This window comes from Etheostoma cragini, chromosome 7 (genome assembly GCF_013103735.1).
Source record: "Etheostoma cragini isolate CJK2018 chromosome 7, CSU_Ecrag_1.0, whole genome shotgun sequence".
Classification (NCBI taxonomy): Eukaryota; Metazoa; Chordata; class Actinopteri; order Perciformes; family Percidae; genus Etheostoma; species Etheostoma cragini.
The window spans coordinates 17379969-17399553 of NC_048413.1; the positions used below are offsets into that span (position 1 = coordinate 17379969).

The following is a 19585-nucleotide window of genomic DNA, read 5'->3' on the forward strand; positions in this document are numbered from 1 at the left end:
ACACACACACCCCCCCACACACACACACACACACACACATACATATACCCACAAACACACACGTCTTTTCCTCTCCTCCACTTAACAAGGACTTGGATCTGCCCATCTGAACACTCCCTTCTGTGAGGAGGAGACTTTGTCAGCGGGGGCTTTATTTAATTTTTTTAACGGCAGAGTGCCTTATATACTGTCAAAATGTCTTAAGAGTCTTATTAAAGAAATGCCACAGCTCATTTCCTTGTAATGCACTTCATATGCTGGTGAAAGGGGGCATGTCTAAAGATCTAAACAGCTTTGCTTTTTAGGCTTCACATTAGGGGTTATCTGTGAGGGCTTGTCATTGATTGACATTATCTGGCCTGACAGGGCCTTATATCAAGGTTAACCTCATGGACAAAAGTGCCACCCACACGGACGCACAGACACACTCTCTCATCCACACTTGTAGTCAAATAAGGCACGCTCCCCTCAACTTCCTGTTGAGAGGGGCACTACGTATGTGTGCCAGCTTCGTCTGTGTGTGTAAGCCAGGTGGAGATTTTCAGACTTAATTGATAACTAATGGAGCGGCGTGTGCTGAGTTTACCCTGGAGGATTGACACTCTTTGTGTGTGTGTGTGTGTGTGTGTGTGTGTGTGTGTGTGCGCGTGCGTGCATTTGTGTGTTTGTGTTTGTGTGTGTGTGTGTGTGTGTGTCCTGTGGAGAGATTGAGGGGGTAGGTAAGAGGATGGGGATGACTAACTCAGCAGTATAGCTCCAGATTCTGGTAAATTAAATATGGCCACAAAGATAATGTCATGGAGTGTCTTGTGGGTCCTGACCTCTTAGGCGAGCAGGCCGTTCACTTCGCTACAGAAGAAAGTGTGTAAGTAACACTCATATGAGCACAGTATACACACACACACACATCTCCCCTTCTCCCTCCCAACAAGCCACAAAGGCAAAGAGAGATCCCCGTGACCAAAATACAACTGAAGCAGTTAATCTGTACAGATATTAGCTCAAGGGCCCTTGAGAGGTGCACCGCTGAGCCCCTTCTCCACTGTACTACCCACACTGCTTTGCAGCCGCACCAAGCACACCAACTATGAGGGAGGGACACAGGGGTCGTATGCTCATTTACCATGGCGGTTGGCTTATCAAATTGCACTCCTGGTGTCTTGAAACTGAACATGGGAGCTGAGCTTCAAAACAAAGCTGCAGGAATAAATTTCCCTTGTTTCAGTCTGTGGAAGGATGGGGACTGTGTGCCATTGTATATTTTTAAAGCAAAGTTTTTGCCTGCTGCAACACAAACACTAAGAAATTAAATTGTCATCTGGTGCCAGCTGTGAGTCCAGATTTGATGTACAATTTTAACAAGTTAGGCATGTGTCCCATGAATTACCCTAAGCAGCAAACTCAATGAAAGTTGGCTGTTTTGGTGCGAGGCTGTCAGAATGGTTCATGTCACTCATGTCAGATTGTTATTTTCTCTCCCTTAGACCATTTTAAGCAGTTTGTCCTCTGTTCTGGGAAACACCATAATTGTTTGTGATGAAGCTGCAGGGCGTATTTGTCCTTAGATTTCAACTTTCTGCCTGACCGCCCTTAAGTTCCACGTCTTTCCTCTTCCGTCTCCACTTGAAATATACATTGTTTTCTTCGGCCATTGTACTATGCAGTCAGTTTGTGTGTTTTACTGGGGCCATTTGTGTCTGCCTTTGTCCTATAGTCTTCTTTGTGTTTTGCGGCAGTGTGATGGGAGAGTGGCATTTGGCTGGGAGGCTCATGTTTGATAACAGCCCGTGGACCGAGCTGAAGTGAAATAGTCAGAATGGGTCCTTCAAGGTCGGCACCCCCAGAAAGACAGCACATAATGTGCAAGGTCACATTCTAGACTAAAAGCAATAAGTGCTTTATTGATAGAAAAAAACAACAACAATCAGGCAGATGTGCAACCAACTGATTAATAATAAAATACATTTGTGAGATAGAGGAACAAGGGGAGGGTAGAGGGCAGGGGAGAGAAGACAGCTACCTCCTGACTATACGTCAATGTGTCTGTAAACTGTTTGCATGTGCCTCCATTATTGTACATGTACATTCGTATATTTTGCAGAAAACATTGATTCTGTACTTAGAACTAAACAATCCATCAGAAAACAAAAAAGAAATGTGATAGATTGGTGCTGGTGGCAGTTTGCTTGCTGCACAGTCGCTCTCTTCATGCCTGAATCATTTCTGCAGTTTGTGTGATCTGTGGAGTACAGTGTGAAACTACTGTTTAAAAGAAGATCACAAGCAACTCACTTCTCCTGTTTTGACAATAATCTACGTATCATTTCCATCTCATCAGTATCATGTTTTATAACCGAGACTACAGTCACCGTAGGTTCCTTTTTTCCATTCAGTCACTTTATGAACAATGTGCCTATTGTACTGCGCCTACTGTGCTATTATCTTTTTATGAAAATAAGCTCAGGGTATTGGTCTGTCGTCATCTTTTATGTGCCTTTATCACTCTTTCTCGCATGCTCTCTCTTTCTTTTTCTTTTTCTTTCTCCTACTCAACCTGGCCAACCTGCCAAGTGAGTAGAGCTCCAAAGTGGATCAGTCAGTGGCAGATTTAGATTTGAGGTGGGGAAAGCTAAGTCCCAGTCCTAGCCCAACCTGTTTCTTTAGAAAGACTCTGAGAGACAGGAGGGCTTGGAGAGTTGCACATGCTCTGCCACCCCGTTCCCAACAGTGATCACCTACAGTAGTTTCACCCCCATCCTTCCTGCTCCTTGGATGTGTAGAACCGCCATTACACCCCTCTTTCTAAATCCCCATGTGCCCACCCCTAACCCCCCATCTATCATCTAGTTGGCAATGGCATTGTTTTTAATCATCAGAACCTCAAAATTATTATTATCGCTTCTGATGCGGCAATTAAAACTTCAGGTCAGAGGCACAACGAGCGGTGATCAGCAGCCGAGCTGAGAAGTTTTAATTAGACGATCAGAACCATTAATGCACAAAAAAAAGGTGTGCGCTGGGAAATTAACGGGAACGTCTTAATCAGGGTTAGCGACTCCGAAGAGGAGTCAAGTGAACAGAGAGCAAAAAACAAATCATTTCCGCACCACTGGGACAAAACTCAATTAAATATGCATGCGGAAAAATGGAAATTTCTCAGCATCGGCTGCACCAAGTGTTGAAAAACTGTGGCAAAATCTCACGGCGGGGTCGACGACCTGCTTATTGTTATTCTTGTGTAATAAAAATGAGAGAGGGGCCAGATGCTGGGGTCTGGGTGTCGTGGCGTAGTTGTCCATCAGTGGCTTTCCGCTTGACTTCCTTGCGGCTGCCGCAGCTTCTGTACCATGCTGGGGAGAGAGGAAGAAGACGAAAACATTCTCTTCCTGCAAGCCGTAAATTTACAAAAATAAAATCATGGTAATATTCAAGTGTGTCTGTGTATGTTTGCCTGTGTGGCTCAGTGATTTCCCTGAAACACTCATGCACACACGCTCTCGCACACATACATCTCCCTTGAGAGCCAGAGACACTAAAGGTTCATACTGAGCTACTCACAGGGAGATGCAGCCTTGTCAGTTAATCTGCCAAAGGTTCACAAAGTTATAACTGGGCTTTTTTAAAGAGCTACAGCAAGTCTCGGATGCATATTGTAAAATAATCCTGAGCTGAACAGACATCTCCCAGACCCTGTTTGTATTAATTAACTCCTGATATTGCGGGGGGTTTGTCTCTGTGTCAGTCATGTTGAAACTCAGCAGGAATCTGCAACAAGCCCTGTACCTGTGTTTGATTAGGTAAAGAGGTAAGCTTCAGTTTAAATAGGTAATATCTATGTCTCTTATATACAGACCCTCCTGTGTGCTCGCTCCATACAGACTGACAACACTGCACGGAGTTGGTTTATGGTGCAGCACTGCGCTTTGAATGAACAGTAAAGCCAATAAAGTTCAATTTTTCTACATGTTGTTTATGTGGCTATACATCCTACCGTAGGATGATTTAACAGCGTTTTGGACACAAGCTACCTCATTTTGTATAAAAAATAGAGGTAAAGCCATGACCCTGCCAGTCTCTACCGTTCTACACTCCCATATCTTTTACCCGTAGTTGCCTTGATTACAGTCTGTGCACGTTCACACAAATAATGCACTTCCAACAGCGTTATTAGGATTTGAAACACCACTTGATTGGGCATGATATCATTCTGGCACACAAACAGAGACTCTGCATCAAAAACCAACAAGACCTGTGGGGCTTAGAGCTGCGGAAGAGTAAGTTTGTCAGTGTGGCGGCCTAGACTTGAACACAAGCTTTGTCATCCAGCTCTGAGAAGAAACAGGGCTTGAAAGAACTTTGAGGCGCTTATTTTTGATTGAAGATGAAAAAGACCCTGACCTAGTCCAAATGTATTTAAAATAGTTTCTTGGCTTTTTCATCAAGTTTTGGCCTTATACAGATAGTATATGGCACTCCTTTGTGGCCCTGCACTGTTTAAAAAAAATAGTGTCAGAGTTAACATAAGCAGTTGGAAAAATTAGTTTCAGCTGTTGTGTTCAAATTCAAACCTGCCTGTTTTTTCCAACTCCCAGTGCTTACTGAGGTGTCTCCTCCTTGACAATTAGCACACCAGGCTAAAACAGACTGTAAATAATGTCCAATGTATGTGACAGCGTTGTTTTTCCTGTCTGATATTCATTAATAAGGCAGAATGCTTACTGGACTCTCAGGGAGGTGGGGGAGTTGGTGCCAGAGGGAAACGTTGTTCTTTCATGTAGGTCCCCACAGATTTTATCTCATTGTACGCTATTATGCACACAAACGACTTGAGGTAAACAGCTTGGTGTTACCATAGCAATCCCTATTGTGAGCAATGGCAAAAAAGCTGCTGTGAACAGAAACCCTCAGCATAAATAATAGTTTAGACAGTTTCCATAAACCATTGAACCATAGCATGTTCCTACTCATGGGAAGCTCACAATAATACATTTGTTTCAAATCACGTCTTTCCTTTAAAGAGAAAACACTGAATATGTGCGTAAACTGTCTGATAATTCAGTTAGAGGCCTGCTTAGACACTCAACCAGTAGCATGCTCTGTATTGTTAACAGAAAATAATACATAAATACTCGCTAATGGAAAGAAACAACTATGTCGGGGTCATTTCCTACAAGGAGCTTGAGATTGCTATGCAAAGGAAATCGGTAGTTAAATCATGAAAAACTGAACACAGTAAACAGAAAAAAATGACCTTTACTGCAACACCCAAATGACCTTAATCTTCCTTTGGAGAGTATGTCTAAAAAAAAAAACTTGAAAATTTATGTCTTCCACTTCCTAATAGTTTTTACAGCTGATTTTGTTTTTCTTTCTTTTCAAAATCCCTGTCTTCTCAAAGGTGACCCTTTCACCCACGCCTGCAATTGTCTAACACTAAATTGTACAGTAATGTGCCGCTGATATATGGCCCCCTCAAAACTACATAATTCCTGAAGCCATTGTTTCAGAAAGGAAGCCCACAATGTAAATACAGTAACTGAGAAAGCATGTGTGGGGAGCACGGGGTGCATTGTCTGGCAACGGGGTAATCTGTAAGCTCCTTCAAATTGTATATCCTCTAATGATTCTACAGCTTTGCAAAAGAAAATGAAAACAGGATTTTATGTTGCACCGATGTGATTTACATAATGCTGGCAATGGCTCACACAGGATTGTGCTTGGCTTTATGGCTGAGGGAAAATGAAGAGCCTCGTACTCATTGTTATAGAAAGTGAATTGAGTCTTTAAGATAGAACTTTGTTACCTCTCATATCACACATTTTTGTCTACTAAAATGTTGTGTCCCTAGCTCAGTATATTGTATTTTCTTAACCACAGTGTGGCTGATGTACAATACAACTTTACATAAGGAGAAATATCTCTGCTGTGGTGTGCAGTTTAACTGTTTTCACAGAGCCTCAACTGACAAAGCTTAATATACTACCAAAAAATAACAGAACACAAGTTAAAATGCTTTTCTGATCCCTGGTGGTTTACCAGCTTTTTTTATACCATAAATAGGGTTTTACTCACGTTCAACTCCTTGCTTTCTAAAAGTTATTTACAACTTGATAAAAATCTGGCCTTGATTTTGCGTCTGGAAAATGCTGTTGCAAGGTGAACTTTGGTGGCTCTGGAAATAAAGTGAAAGGTACTAGAGTGCAGTTTCTGCCCTAAAAAGGCAGCTCTGGATATGGAATGCCACAGGCAGCTGTTCCTGCCTCATCAGAGGACATGTTATAAAGATAGCCCCACTTGGGTTGAAATAATGCCACCCATTCCTGCCCCAAAGCACACTCTATCATGCTCTATTGTTCAAAGAGGCTGCACTGGGCGAAAAGATGTCGAGACTGTGTAGTATGTCATGTTAAGTAAAGAAATGTAAAACATGGCAACTACGACATGTCCAATGAATCTATGTTACTCTCTTGGTTAGATACAGTAAAAAAAAACAACAGCAGATTGCTGAAAGAACTACATATCCTGTTATATTCCTTTTAATAAAGTGGAACCAGCAGCCTACTGAATCCCACTGAATAGCCAACATGAGAACACGGCTCCAAAAAGACCAAAAGTGCTCAGTATTTTTACTCTACATCCTGACAGCTTTAATGCTGTGCAGCCCCCCACTCAGTGGTGGGGCCACAGCCTCTTGAGGTGAGAGTGAAGATAACATTTCACAGTGTCTCTATAGTGCTGTCATGTGAAGGATTATGTAGCCGTGTATTTGCTGCTTGTAGTACCGTAGGGGGTCTGATACCTATCAGACTTTGGTTTCAGCTGCCTGTGCTTTTTTTTCTCAGTTTTTCCACCACTGCTTTAGTGTCTGAGCTGACCAAAGAGGTGTGACTTCGAAAGATATGTACAGTATCTCTGTGTGTCCTTCCAGTCTTGTGGTGTTATTGTTAAGTGCTTTTGGATGTTATTAATAGCAGCAGTCACTGTTGTTCAGAGTTTTTCCATTGTGATATTTAAATTCACGAACTGACGGGGAAGAGCTTGTTCAAACTTGGTTTTCGGTGGTACTAAATGCATTTTTAAAACATTGCTTATTGAGTACAAGTTTGTTAAACTGTAACAAAGCTGTAACAACTTAAAGTCATTTAATTTTTTGTTATTCTTGTTTCCATTAGCTGAAAGGAGTTTATGCACTGAAACGACCTCAGGAAAACCCAAGATGGCCGCCAAGAGGAAAGGTGGCTTAAAACTCAATGCTATCTGTGCCAAGCTGAGCCGCCAGGTGGTGTTCGACAGTAGCTCCCAGAATGCCGAGGGAGACCAGAGTGTAGCAGAAAACAGTGAGCGTGGCAGTTCTCACTACGATGATGAGACAAACTTCCCAGAGAGCCTTAACCTCAGTCAGAGTCTAGAGGAGGACCAGAAGAGACGCGAGGCCATTGAGAAGTGGGTCAACGGCGAGTACGGCGATGAACCGCCAGCTCCCGACGATGAACAGGAGCATGAACTCAAAGTCAGCAATGGCGAAGATGGCCCTCCTGAGGGCGTGTACATGGTACAGCCCACAGGCTGCAGCGATGACGAAGACAATGCAGAGGAGGGCGAGCCAGTGGCAGGCTCGCAGGAAGACAGTTACCATGACGACAAAGAAGCTGAAGTTAGGCCTTCAAAAGACAACACCTACACGCCACCAAGCGAGGCCCAAAGTCGCCAAGCACGTTTCTCCTCACCAGGTACATTTTGACTATTATGTACTCCAATCTTTTTTTCTTCTCATGTCCCCCCATACTTTGATTTATACTTGACCAATTTTGTACATCTTAAACCAACACTACCTTAGCTTTTCATTCCACTCCATAGTAATAAAGGGCAAATGCTTAGATAGATTTGGGTGACATTTGCCATATGCACATAAGCTTAAGTGTGCCCATTATTGGAAAGAGACACTCTAAAGTTACATTATGAATAGCCAGTAACATTATTACACTAAAGACAGATTCAACTGGCAGGCCGGGAGGGGGGGGCACAGGAACTTGTCACTGTATGGTGTATAACTGCATGAAGAAATTCATAAATGGAGTAGGCTTACAACATAAGGCCGTAGGGCACTCTCCCAGCAGCTGTGGGTCAAGAGCGCATGGCAAGACCAGGCTAAGCTTCATATTACACCCAGGATTACATATTGAGTCTTTGATTTTCCCTAAGCTTACTAAACTTAGCCACTGCTTCAAACTCTTCTATTACATGGAGTTGTAGTCTACTTTGGAGGGGCTCAGGTTTTTTTCATAGTCAAATCCAAGAGACCAATTGTCAAATAAGGTCAGAAATATTGAAGTTATATTGCAGTGCTGTATCACACTTCAGTATGCAATTATCTTCTCACAAATAACAATGTCATGGCTAATAACATGGCTCCATGTTGTGGCTCCACATATTTATTGTTAGACATAGACATTTTTTAAGAAGTTCCTTCATACAATGTGCTCTCGTAAATTACTCATAATAACACGTTTAATTGTGACACAATGTTCCCACTGTATAATTCATTGGTTATCAAATAGATAAACCAGGCATGGGCAGTCCTTCTGAAGTAGCAAGAAAACGTGTTAACAGCATAAACAATCCTTTAAGAAAGAACCCTTTACAGTTATACACTTTGTGGCCCTTGAAACTAGATGAATACACACTATAGGAGAGACAGGGCTTTGTAAAGTAGGAGTTTAAACACAGAGCTGTTAAAAGGAGAAAAAACATAACTCGGTTATATGAATAGATAAAGCCTGTTTTACAGACACACTGAGAAAAAAAATGCAATTTGCAGGTGAGACCGGTTGTTGCGGTACAAAAACAAGTTTTGTTTTGTGCTTGCTCACCTCACTTTAACAGTTTTTGGTCTTTCATCTGGGTTTAGGTATGTACCTAAGAGTCATGTACACGTGCTTTTTTTTGTCTGCATTTCTTTTTGTTTTAAAGCAGCAGCTCTGGCCACACACAGAATTGGGGGCAGGGGCTTCTCAGGAAATGAAGCAGGTTTCATTTCAGATGCAAATGAAAAAGGTTTTTGATTAGTCATTTTGTGTATATTTCATGGCCATTAAAACACCTGTCTGTAAATATGTATTACTGTTGTGTAGCAGACCTACACCTTTCCCTTCACTGACTCCCTTACTACTTTACATCTCACAACAAAGCCAGAATGTTTGAAGACTGCAGGGAGAGCATACTGCATCAGTTGCAAATCTTGAGTGTTTTTTTTTCAGAGTTGCTCTTTGTTGATTGTAACTAGGGCATCTATATTGCCATGTTTCGGCTCAGCTCACAATTAAAACATTTTTTCTCTTCTCGTTCTCTCTCTCTTTCTCTCTCTCTCTCTCTCTCTCACTGCTGTCTTTCAAAGGCTGATGCAGAGTGCACATAATTATGCATATAAACATAGTGGCTTAATTATCTCTCACAACATCAGTGACAATGTAATTAACAAACATTGCAAGATCAATGAGAGAAACTGCGACCTCCAAAACATTTAACTCCTCACATTGAGGCAACGTGCAGATTTCCTATCAGTGCAAAAGCCCAGAATACTTTTCCTAGATAATTTAGATGTCGCATTAGAGCCCTCATAAGCCAGTCAATGGAAAAACCAATGAATAAAAACTATGAAAGCGATGACAGAGATGTTCACAGCGATGGATCAAACAGGCTTGACCATGACTTCCATTTGCAATTCTGGGTTCACTGTAAAAGGTTATTGTTCATTTCAAGCTGTTTCAAAGCCCTCTCTATTTACTGCTTGTTAATTAACTAGTCAAACAGCAAGCAAGTTTGAAGCGCCGTACATTTTTGTGTGTGTCAAATTAGTCCAAACAAATGCACGTCATTTATTCAAAGCCGCTCTTTATTAGGCTGCCACTGTCCATTTAAACAAAACACTCTTAAACTCATTTACTAACGTCAAACACAAATTGCTTTTTAAAACTCTATTGGAATGATTCTACCATATAAAAGAACCCCACTATTTAAAACTTTCTCTGACTGAACTCCACTGAAAACATAGCATGTTGTTAAACAAAAATGTTGAACCAAATGGTTTAAATTGTATATGTGTAATTCAAAACTGACACCATTTAGAGGGTGTTCAAACTCTAGATTAGTCCATATATAGCCATTAGCATGCACCTTTATCATCAACGACACCTCTGCCTCTCTGTCCTGTGAGCAGAGAAGGTATGCCACACTGATGGCCATGTTTGGTCAGCCGAAAGGAGATATAATGCCCATCTGTTATCATATCTGGGAGGGAAAATGTGGCCTAATTGCCTCAAATATAGACAAGGCAGGTCTGTGCCGTGTTTTGCTTGCCTGAAGTGTCAAGATTAGGAACCACTTGTTTGTCATTTTCCAGTGACACCAGAGAGCAAAATGTCAGATGTGAGAGTTTTTTTTCCCCCTTTGGATTGGGGTGGGTGGTAGCACTACTGTTGCCATTCTCATCTTAACCCATAAACCCATACATGGTTCCCAGCTGGTTTCATTTAACATCATTAATAGGCAGCCAGATACAGTAAGTCATGAGTAGAAAACTCATTTACATGGTCTTTTAGAAAGGTTATCTCCTGTCAGTCCCAGTCATAATCCTTTCTAGTCCAATCATTTGCCTTTCATTGATATCATGCTACATGTCTCCACTGATGAATGAAGACAGTCTGCAAATTTTTTGGAGAAGGTGATGATAATACCGCAAGGGAAAATAATCTGAAAAATTAGATTTTGGCGCTTCCATAACATTAACCGCAAATTTCTCTGCAATAATTAGCAATTGACTGAAAATAATAGATGTTTTCTTTGATATGACATCTACTCCAAAGCAAAAGTCAACATGCATTAATCCACTGTCAGTCAATGCAGAATCAACCTGAACAATTTATATATTATTGGTGAGGATGAGTTAGATTTTTCTTTCATTTTGGAAGTTTTTAAAACTAAATTTTGAAGTCGATATCTATTCTACCTTACTCTTTTTTTTATACCTTCCCTCACTCAGTAAAGTCTAGTTCCATTTTTTGACTCATACGGAGCTGATGTGGCTGGGTCTGCCCTAACTTTAGAGTTATATGATATACCGTGTCCTGTGGTGCCTCTACACATACAGTAGCGGTAAAATCCAACCAAGCACCAAGCTTATCAACACCCTAATCAAATGAGAATAATGTTTAGCCAAATTACACTTTACATGGATAGGTTGAATATGTATTCTCTTTTATGCCATGTTATTATCAGTTGAACAGCTCAAGGAAACACAATAACTTAAGTATAATAAAATGTAAATTGTACTGTACCCTGCAGTAGATACTTGTATAAACAGTATTTTATTCAGTACATGTGAAACATTGTAGATTTGATGACCAGATCTGTGGCAAACAAGAAGTTATTTCCTGTCAAATACCTGATAATTTCTGTTAAATGTTTCATGCCCTTTCGATCTACCAGATACTCTTTCATACTGAACCACCGTGCAGAGGAGCACCCCAACGCAGTGAATGGAAATTTGGGGATTATTTTACATGCTGCGCAGGAGATGTGCAAAGCAGGGCACAGAGACTGATTTAGCAATAACTGAGAAATCTGAGACAAGAGCAGAAATATTTGTGTATTAATTACCTGGGTGGTAGGTGGTATTACTCTCACCAGCCCCTGTGTGGAAAGTGATAGATTGAAAAGCAATAAAACATTGAAAAATGTTTTGACCCTGGTCCTGTGACAAGGATGACTTAAGAAGGCCAAAGCTTTTACACAACCCAGGTGAAATTATCATCTGGTACATTACTAGCATGTGTGGGTTCTGGTATCCTGCCCGACATGCAATCTGACAGTACAGGAATTTATGGAACTGAGTTGGATCAGCAAACACAACTATCCTTCCTCTGTTTGCTTCTTTATGCAGAACTTTATGTCCCTCCACTGTTTCTAGGCAAAAATCATTTTTCTCTTTTCTCCACTCTCTGACCCCTCGCACTAACCTGGATGAAAGTTAATGGGCTAGAATTAATATCCACATAATGCAATTAAACTATACATTGACTATATTTCACCTATGTTCTTGGGGAAGTTGTCCAATTTAATGGACTCTTAAAATGAAAGCGATGTTTCAGTTCACAAATGTGTAAAAAGGAATGAATTCATTCTTTTTACTCTTGAAGGTGCGACAATAATCATTTTATTTTCAAACACCTTCCACCAAGCTTCATGGGGGATTATGAATTTCTCTTAACATGCCATAATTTTCAGCATCAGCATCAGTCTTCATGTTAAAATCTGTGGGCAATTGCACAGATAGTTTTACGTCTTTACTAAGAAGTTCTATAAACATTTTTTCTAAAGGTACATATATATATATATATATATATATATATATATATATATATATATATATATATATATATATATATATATATATATATATCCCTACACACATATATATATATATATATATATATCACTTTTCCTGTTTTTAAATGTATATGTATATATATATATATAACTGTGTGTGTGTGTGTACGTGTGTGTATACACATTAACCTCAAAAGTAATTATTTTTGTAACAAAACATAATGAGCATGTAAAATCAGAAGATGCTTATTTATTCAGTTTGTCCTTTGGTAGTCAGCTGCAAATTGTGCAGGGCTGACATAATGCAACCAAAACAGGAAGAGCATTACCTCACACTGCTTGTTTGTAGACACATAAATATACAGAGATGTACAGATGCTGCTCTAGCGTGCAGGGCAGAATCACTTTTCCTGTTTTTAAATGTACTGCAGTTCTGCAATAATGAGGAATGAATAATTTTTCAGAACAAGAAAACTATAATTTAGTAGGTCAGCAGTCTTTCATTATCACAACATAGCAGTGTGTTTCCTTAAGTATGAGAGAGGGTTATGGGCTGACCAAATGTATTTTCCACTTGTCACACAAAGCTATTGCAAGATTACTTCACGTATGTATTTGATGGCAAACAAAAAATAAAATGTCAAACAGAGTCTATCCTCTTCAACTAGCTCTTTAGCAACAGTGTGACTATCAATCCATATAAAGCAAGAGAGAACCATTTGGATGACTGATTGAGTAACATGAATTTGGCCATTTATTAATATGTCTTGAGCAATGGGTTAATTTGGGTTGAGGTTCACTACTGAAATTAAAAAACAATCATACTTTATACATACATACATTTATATATTTATATTTAAAGTAATGCTATACAGCACCAATGACTCTAAGGTTTTAAGCTTTTTTTTACTTTGCTGGTAGCAGTTTTAAAAGGACAAATCTCAAAGCAGTTTATAGAATTATACCTTTGACAATGAAGCTCACTACTTTTTCTCTGTGCAGGAGAAGCATCTGCCCTGCGAGACTATGCAGCCAACACCATGAATGAATTTTTGGGAATGTTCGGTTATGATGACCAGCAGGTAAGGGATGAGCTGACCAAGAAGATCAGCTTTGAGAAGCTCAAAGCTGCTACCTCAGACCCCTCATCCCTCAGCAGTGAGGAGGCTTCACGGCGTGCTCGCTTCTCCAAGTACGAAGAGTACATTCGCAAGCTAAAAGCCGGGGAGACCCTACCTTGGCCCATGCATGCTTCCCCACCCAAACCAGACGACCTCAACCCAAAACAGGCCCAAGACAAGAGTGCTACTCTGCTCCACACGTCTGGGTGCCTCCCAGGAGCCGAGACACAGATCTATCCCCCTAGCCTGGACCACAAACAGCCAGGAGGACCTCAGCTGAGCACTTCTCAGCCACCAAATCCCTCTCACATCCAGAACATGGTATCCCGAGCCTCCAAGTATGACTTCTTTATTCAAAAGCTGAAGATGGGTGAGAGTCTACAGCAGCAGAATGGTAATGCTTACAAGCGACCCTCCAAATACGACCTGGAGAATGTCAAGTTTCTGCATCTCTTCAAGCCTGGTGAGGGCAACCCTGACATGGGCGGTGCCATCGCTTTTAAGACTTGCAAAGTGGGTCGTCCTTCGAAGTATGACATCAGAACAATTCAGAAGCTAATGCCAGGAAATCCCGAGACCTCACTGATGCCCAATGTCCTGGCTACAGCACCAGGAAACCCTGGAGCTCCTGTTGTCCCCACAGTGAGCACAGCTGGGGCCAGCATGGCCCCAGTGATGACAATAGACCAGACAGGACACTTAAGCTTCAACGCCGCTGACTATCTGAAGTCCAGCTTTTCCAAGACTGACTCCATCACCACGGGCACTGTGTCCTCCGTTAAGTAAGTCTCAAACATTAATGTAACTGAGAATCTAGAAAGTAGTCGGAAAGCACATATCTCCACCATGGCTACACAATGCTTTTGATTGGTTTTGATGCATCAAAATACAGAGAGATAAATAATGCTTTTTTTAAGAAAACTTTAATCCTGTCTGTTTAGAACTTTTTTTTTCAAAATTGTAGAAATTTGTATGTTCTAAATTGGCGTGGCCTGTGTGAATAGATACATGGAATAGATTCAAGGAAAACTTTTTTTATACATTCCACCTTAGCAAGATTGAGAGAAAAGGTATAACGCACCAAATTGTAACATTGTGGTATTATACACACCTAAAACTAGTGAGTTGCTCCTTTGCCCATGACCGGACTTTGCGCTAAATGTAGCAGATCAGTACATTTTTAGATATACAAACAATAACAAGCAAACAGACATGTGCAGAATCAGATGTGTGCTTGTTAACAAAACCTATAGTGTGACATACTGCATTGATTATTTGCACCAAAACAATGCATACCTCTTAAAAATTTGCTGTTGAAAAGCATAACTTGGATTCAAAAGATCCCAAGTTCCAGTGGAACACCTTGGAGCTAATGTGAAGGTCACATACACTTAACTGCTACACTGAGTCAGTTAGCCTAACGCAAAGGTAATTGCTATCTCCACAGCAGCCAACGGGAATGTAGTGTGAAATAGCGCATAGCGCCCAATAGATCCACGACATGATGAGTTGCGAAGGCACATGATGTGTTTACTCGCTGTAGCACTCCATGGAGACTGATTTAGCACAGTCATCGCAAAGTGACTGACTTCTTTCGTTTGGCTAGGGTGTAACAACTCTCCCTTTAATTACTTTGGAGCCATGACTAACCTCCCAGCGAGTCACAGGGGCCGACACTACACTGCCTGACGAGTGCACTTTAAAGGAAGCAAACGAAGGGTTTGGGGAGCCAGCATACAGTTGTGTGCACTACCAGTAGGAAACAGCTCCCAGAGTCTGTTTGATTGGTTTTGACCTTGTCTCTAGTTAGTCAAGTCCTATCAAAGACACTGTTCAAGAGCCCTCAGGCACCTCTCCCTCAGGCTTTGGCCTTTGTCAGGTTGGGGCTCAGTGGAGCTGCAAGCTTGGCTAACTGACCCAGTCTGGTGCTTGTATACAGAGAGGGGGGGAGGGGGCTAGTGAGAATGTCTGGCAGTGCATCCTCCCCTCTGGGCCAGATTAACCTCAGGTCATCCCCAGTGCAGAGTTGCTTACATGGAGCTAAATGCCATTTCTGAAAGGGGGTAAGCAGAACCAAAACTGTATTATGACTGTCACTGTCTGCTAGCTCCTCTATGAAGGGAATCACATCACAGGTGACAATAAGCACACAGCATTCCTCCGCACCCCTTTGTAATGTGATAAATTCCTCTTGATGTCCTGTTTTGAATTGAATCTGCTTGAGTTGAAACTGACCAAGTCAGCCGATTAGGTCTATCCATATGCATTTGAAGCTGCAGTATTGTCTTACATCTTTGATAGAACTGAGTCCAGACTGATAGGGAACAACCAGATATCAGCATTAGACCCAAAGCCCATAGAGATTATCAGAAAAGACCTTTTCCGAGCTTTTCTTCTATATCCCCATTATCCAGTTTTGCATATGAGCACTCACCAAAATACCCCCATAAAAGATTAATGTACCTTTGCTCCTGTATTTTGCCTTTCATTGGTTGGGAGACCATGCATCAAAGTGTGGGCCTGCTATCCCTGATTCATACGGCACATGAAAACGCTGTTGTGCCACAAGAAAATGTATATTGATAGTCAAAAATGTGGGTGCGGCTTGTAAGTAAATATTGTGTCAGTTTGTTTTTATTAACAACAGTCAGCCCAACCTCACCATTAATCCTGTCTCTTTTGTGTTTGCTATTGCATTAGGAATGGCCTGCCACCAGATAAACCCGCCAGCGATGACATCAACCTCTACCAGAAATATATTGCCAGGTATGCAAATCCCTCAATGTGCTACAGCAATGAAAAAAATATACCCATAACAGATAAACCTTTTTTATCCACTGATGGTGTGTTTTATTCAGTGATGTAACTACATTGTAGACTGGTATGAGAATGTTCTGTGTGCAGTAAATTGATTAAGAAAAGACTCCAATGTATGTGCTGAGAGGAAGTAGAAAGATGAGGGGTAATGAAAGTGAAAGGGTTTGATGGTAGCTTACTGTAGTAGTAGCTCGTGGTGTGTCTAGCACTAAAACATTGAGAACATAATTCTGTGTAACTCTGTACCGTAAGCTGTGACTGACTTAGAGAGGATATGAGCTTAGGCCGGGTTCTCCTTGAGTTCCGCCGTTTATTGTTGAACACACGAGGAACTGACTGATCTAAAAAGTCTGTCATTCACACCAACAGAGACAAAAACATCAGGGGAGGGGAGGTATCTTGCGTTTCAATGGACACAGAACAATGTCCCCCATTCTGGATTCATTTTGAGCCGGCACTAAAAAGGTGATTATCATTTGTTTGTTTATTACGTTTAAAAAGAAAGAAAAACAGCATTTGAAAAGCCAAAGTGGCTTTGGCGTTAATGATTACTTCTCCAAGCCATAACATGAAGGGCACAAATCAAAGCCTTGGCACTGACAGACACACACATACACACACGTCCTATTCTGCACACACATACACATACACACAAAACCACTTCCTTGGACTGATTACATTTTGCAAGAAGATTTAATTAAGGAATTTTTAATGAGGCTTCTGCTGGCACTGCCAAGAACTGTTTTGATATTTGCGCTGCATAATGCATAAAATTTGTCTAAACATCTCGGCAGTTGATGCACGGGGAGGCTGCAGATAAGCCCAGATACAGTTTCAATTTCCGTGTTGGGGTTGGAAAAAAGAGAAAGGAAAGAAGAAGAGGGAGGAAAAAAATTGAAAAAGAGGGCTCATAAAAAGGGCAAATGTAGCACCAAGGGTGGAGGTAGAAGCGGGGGAGGGTCTTCTTTGGAGCTAGGGCTAATGAGTGCACACTAAAACTAAAGAACAGCTTTGTAAACATGTTCATACCGAATCCTTGGGAAAAAAGAAAAAAAAGTTCTTCATCTCCTCACCTCACTATAGTTGGATGTTTTAAAGAGCTTCCCTGGTAGTGGTGAGTTGCAGTTTTCACTCTTTAAATGCTTCCATGCACCGACTATTGCTCGGCACTTTGATCTGTGTATCTCTATTGTAACTAGAGATGTGCTGCAATCTCTGTATCGTGGCGATATTAATATTTAATCTGCTTCTGAATAGCAGCGGCCCATTAGGCCTCCAGACACGGCAAGTGGGAATTGTCCAGAGGCAAAGTGATACAGCTGGGCAATGAGCAGAAGGGTGGGCCATAGTCTTGGGGGCGGGGAGGGGGTGAAAATGTGTGTGTGTGTGTGTGTGTGTGTGTGTGTGTGTGTGTGTGTGTGTGTGTGTGTGTGTGTGTGTGTGTGTGTGTGTGTGTGTGTGTGTGTGTGTGTTTGTGCACGTGTGTGAGAAAGAAGAGTATAGAAAACACTAATGCCTGGGACATATGTTGGCTTTAAAGTGTACATACACGTAGTTTGACTTTTGGTTTTGTCTTTTATAAAAGAGTCATCAAACCTTACTGAAGCCCCCTCATCACCATTTTACACCCACACACACACACACACACACACACACACACACACACACTCTCACAGCCAACTTAAAAAGAGTAGTGGATATTCCGTTCAATTAGCTTAATGAACTCAGCAAAGTGATCTGTAAATGCAGCTCTGGGATAATCCTAACAAGGAAAAAACAGAAAGAGAGATGGAAAAAATATTACTTAGCCCCCTTTTCCCCCTCTCCTCTGCACTAGCAGATGGAGCTCTTGGCAGCAGCAGTGCAAATGTTTATTTGTGTGTTTTCACTGGTAATTGGAGGATTTTAACAGTCATCATCGTCAGGCTTATAATCACCACCGTAAAAGTGGCTGTACTGTAGCAAGCAGCCGGCTTTTTTTAATCTAACGCCAGACTATATTCTGTTTTTTGGACTCCAGATGAGAGAGGAAAAGGGTTTAAGGTGAAAAGTAGACAGAGCTGTTTTTTTTTTTACAGGATTGACAAATAAAGTAGTCATGGGGCTACCGATCCTTGAGTGGGTGTGTGAATGCGTGTCAAAGGAAAGGGTTTCAGTGTAATATGTGTCTCTTACGGCTGCTTTGGAAATAAATGGAGTTAATTTGGTTGAAATTGGTGTGACAGATGGGTAAATTGTTGCAGCAGTGTGGAAAGCAAAAGTCAGTTTGAAGGTGTGAGCTGTGTTACTTTAAAGGTGAGACGAGCATAATGCCTTTGAAAACTCCTTCACCTGATTTTCTTTTGTGCGGTTCCTGGTATTTTAAATAATTTATTCACCAATCATTGTCAATTTGTTGTTGATTATTTTTCAATCACACTGACATATTTTTGAGCTGCTTTGTCATTCAGCTTTTGCATCCCTGCAACTGTGGCAGTTTCAAATGTGTAACTGTTGAAATGTGTCCTGCAACTTGGTTTTCAGATTCTCTGGAAGTCAACACTGTGGACACGTGCACTGTGCCTACCAGTACAGAGAGCATTACCACTGCATGGACCCTGAGTGTAACTACCAGGTGAGCGTGAGTACTTTACAACTTTTTTGAGCATCACTCAAATACACATTTTCTCCTTTATTCTGCCAACTTCAGTTTAACTTTAGTGTCTCACAGTTCAGTTTTTCACTTAATGAGAAAAATAAGACAGAGGAAATTTTGTTTCAAATGCCCCCACTGGTTAAAACTAGTGAGCGCTTTAGTTGCTTTAGTTGGATGTGGTGATCCTAGGATAGACAAAAAGGATAATGTGTCATCTTTTCATTAGTGGTCCCAACTTCGACAAAGTCTACGCAGATGAAAAGTCTGTTGGTGTTTGATTTGCCAAACAGATAACATCCGTTCAGTTTGCTTGCGTCTTCCAGTCACAGTTGATCTTTGACAGTTGGCCTTCTATCGCAAGGGTTAATTGTAAATATGCTTGAAATATGCTTCTTTTTTATCTATGTGTTCTTTTTTCTAAGACATCTGCCACTGACTGGGGGCCTGCCTTTAATCCCCTTTCACGTTATTAATCTTGTCCTGGTCCCAGGAGTTGTCATGTATGGCGTAGGAAGGAGAAAAAACACAAAGCAGATCATAATACAGGCCTTGTGTTTGCTGTAGCATATGGCCTGAGAGAGTTAGACAAACACAGGAAGATTTGTCAAAGATGTCAAAAAAATCATGC

The 19585-nt window shown here is 41.1% G+C and overlaps 1 protein-coding gene across 8 annotated transcripts in view; it reads left to right on the forward strand.

The window, feature by feature from the left end:
* Positions 1-19585, forward strand: part of casz1 (castor zinc finger 1) — a 156463-nt gene that overhangs the window by 102530 nt on the left and 34348 nt on the right. For 4 of the 8 annotated variants that reach the window (XR_004657388.1, XM_034877632.1, XM_034877629.1 and 1 more), the window contains 5 exons: positions 7173-7730; positions 13387-14287; positions 16206-16271; positions 16692-16787; positions 18846-18942. Coding sequence is in view for 7 of the 8 variants with exons in the window: in XM_034877629.1 (XP_034733520.1) it covers positions 7173-7730; positions 13387-14287; positions 16206-16271; positions 16692-16787; positions 18846-18942 (1718 nt within the window). In the remaining variant the exon portion in view is untranslated. The remainder of the gene's footprint in view (positions 1-7172; positions 7731-13386; positions 14288-16205; positions 16272-16691; positions 16788-18845; positions 18943-19585) is intronic. The other 4 variants (XM_034877631.1, XM_034877634.1, XM_034877628.1 and 1 more) reach the window with 3 other exon arrangements.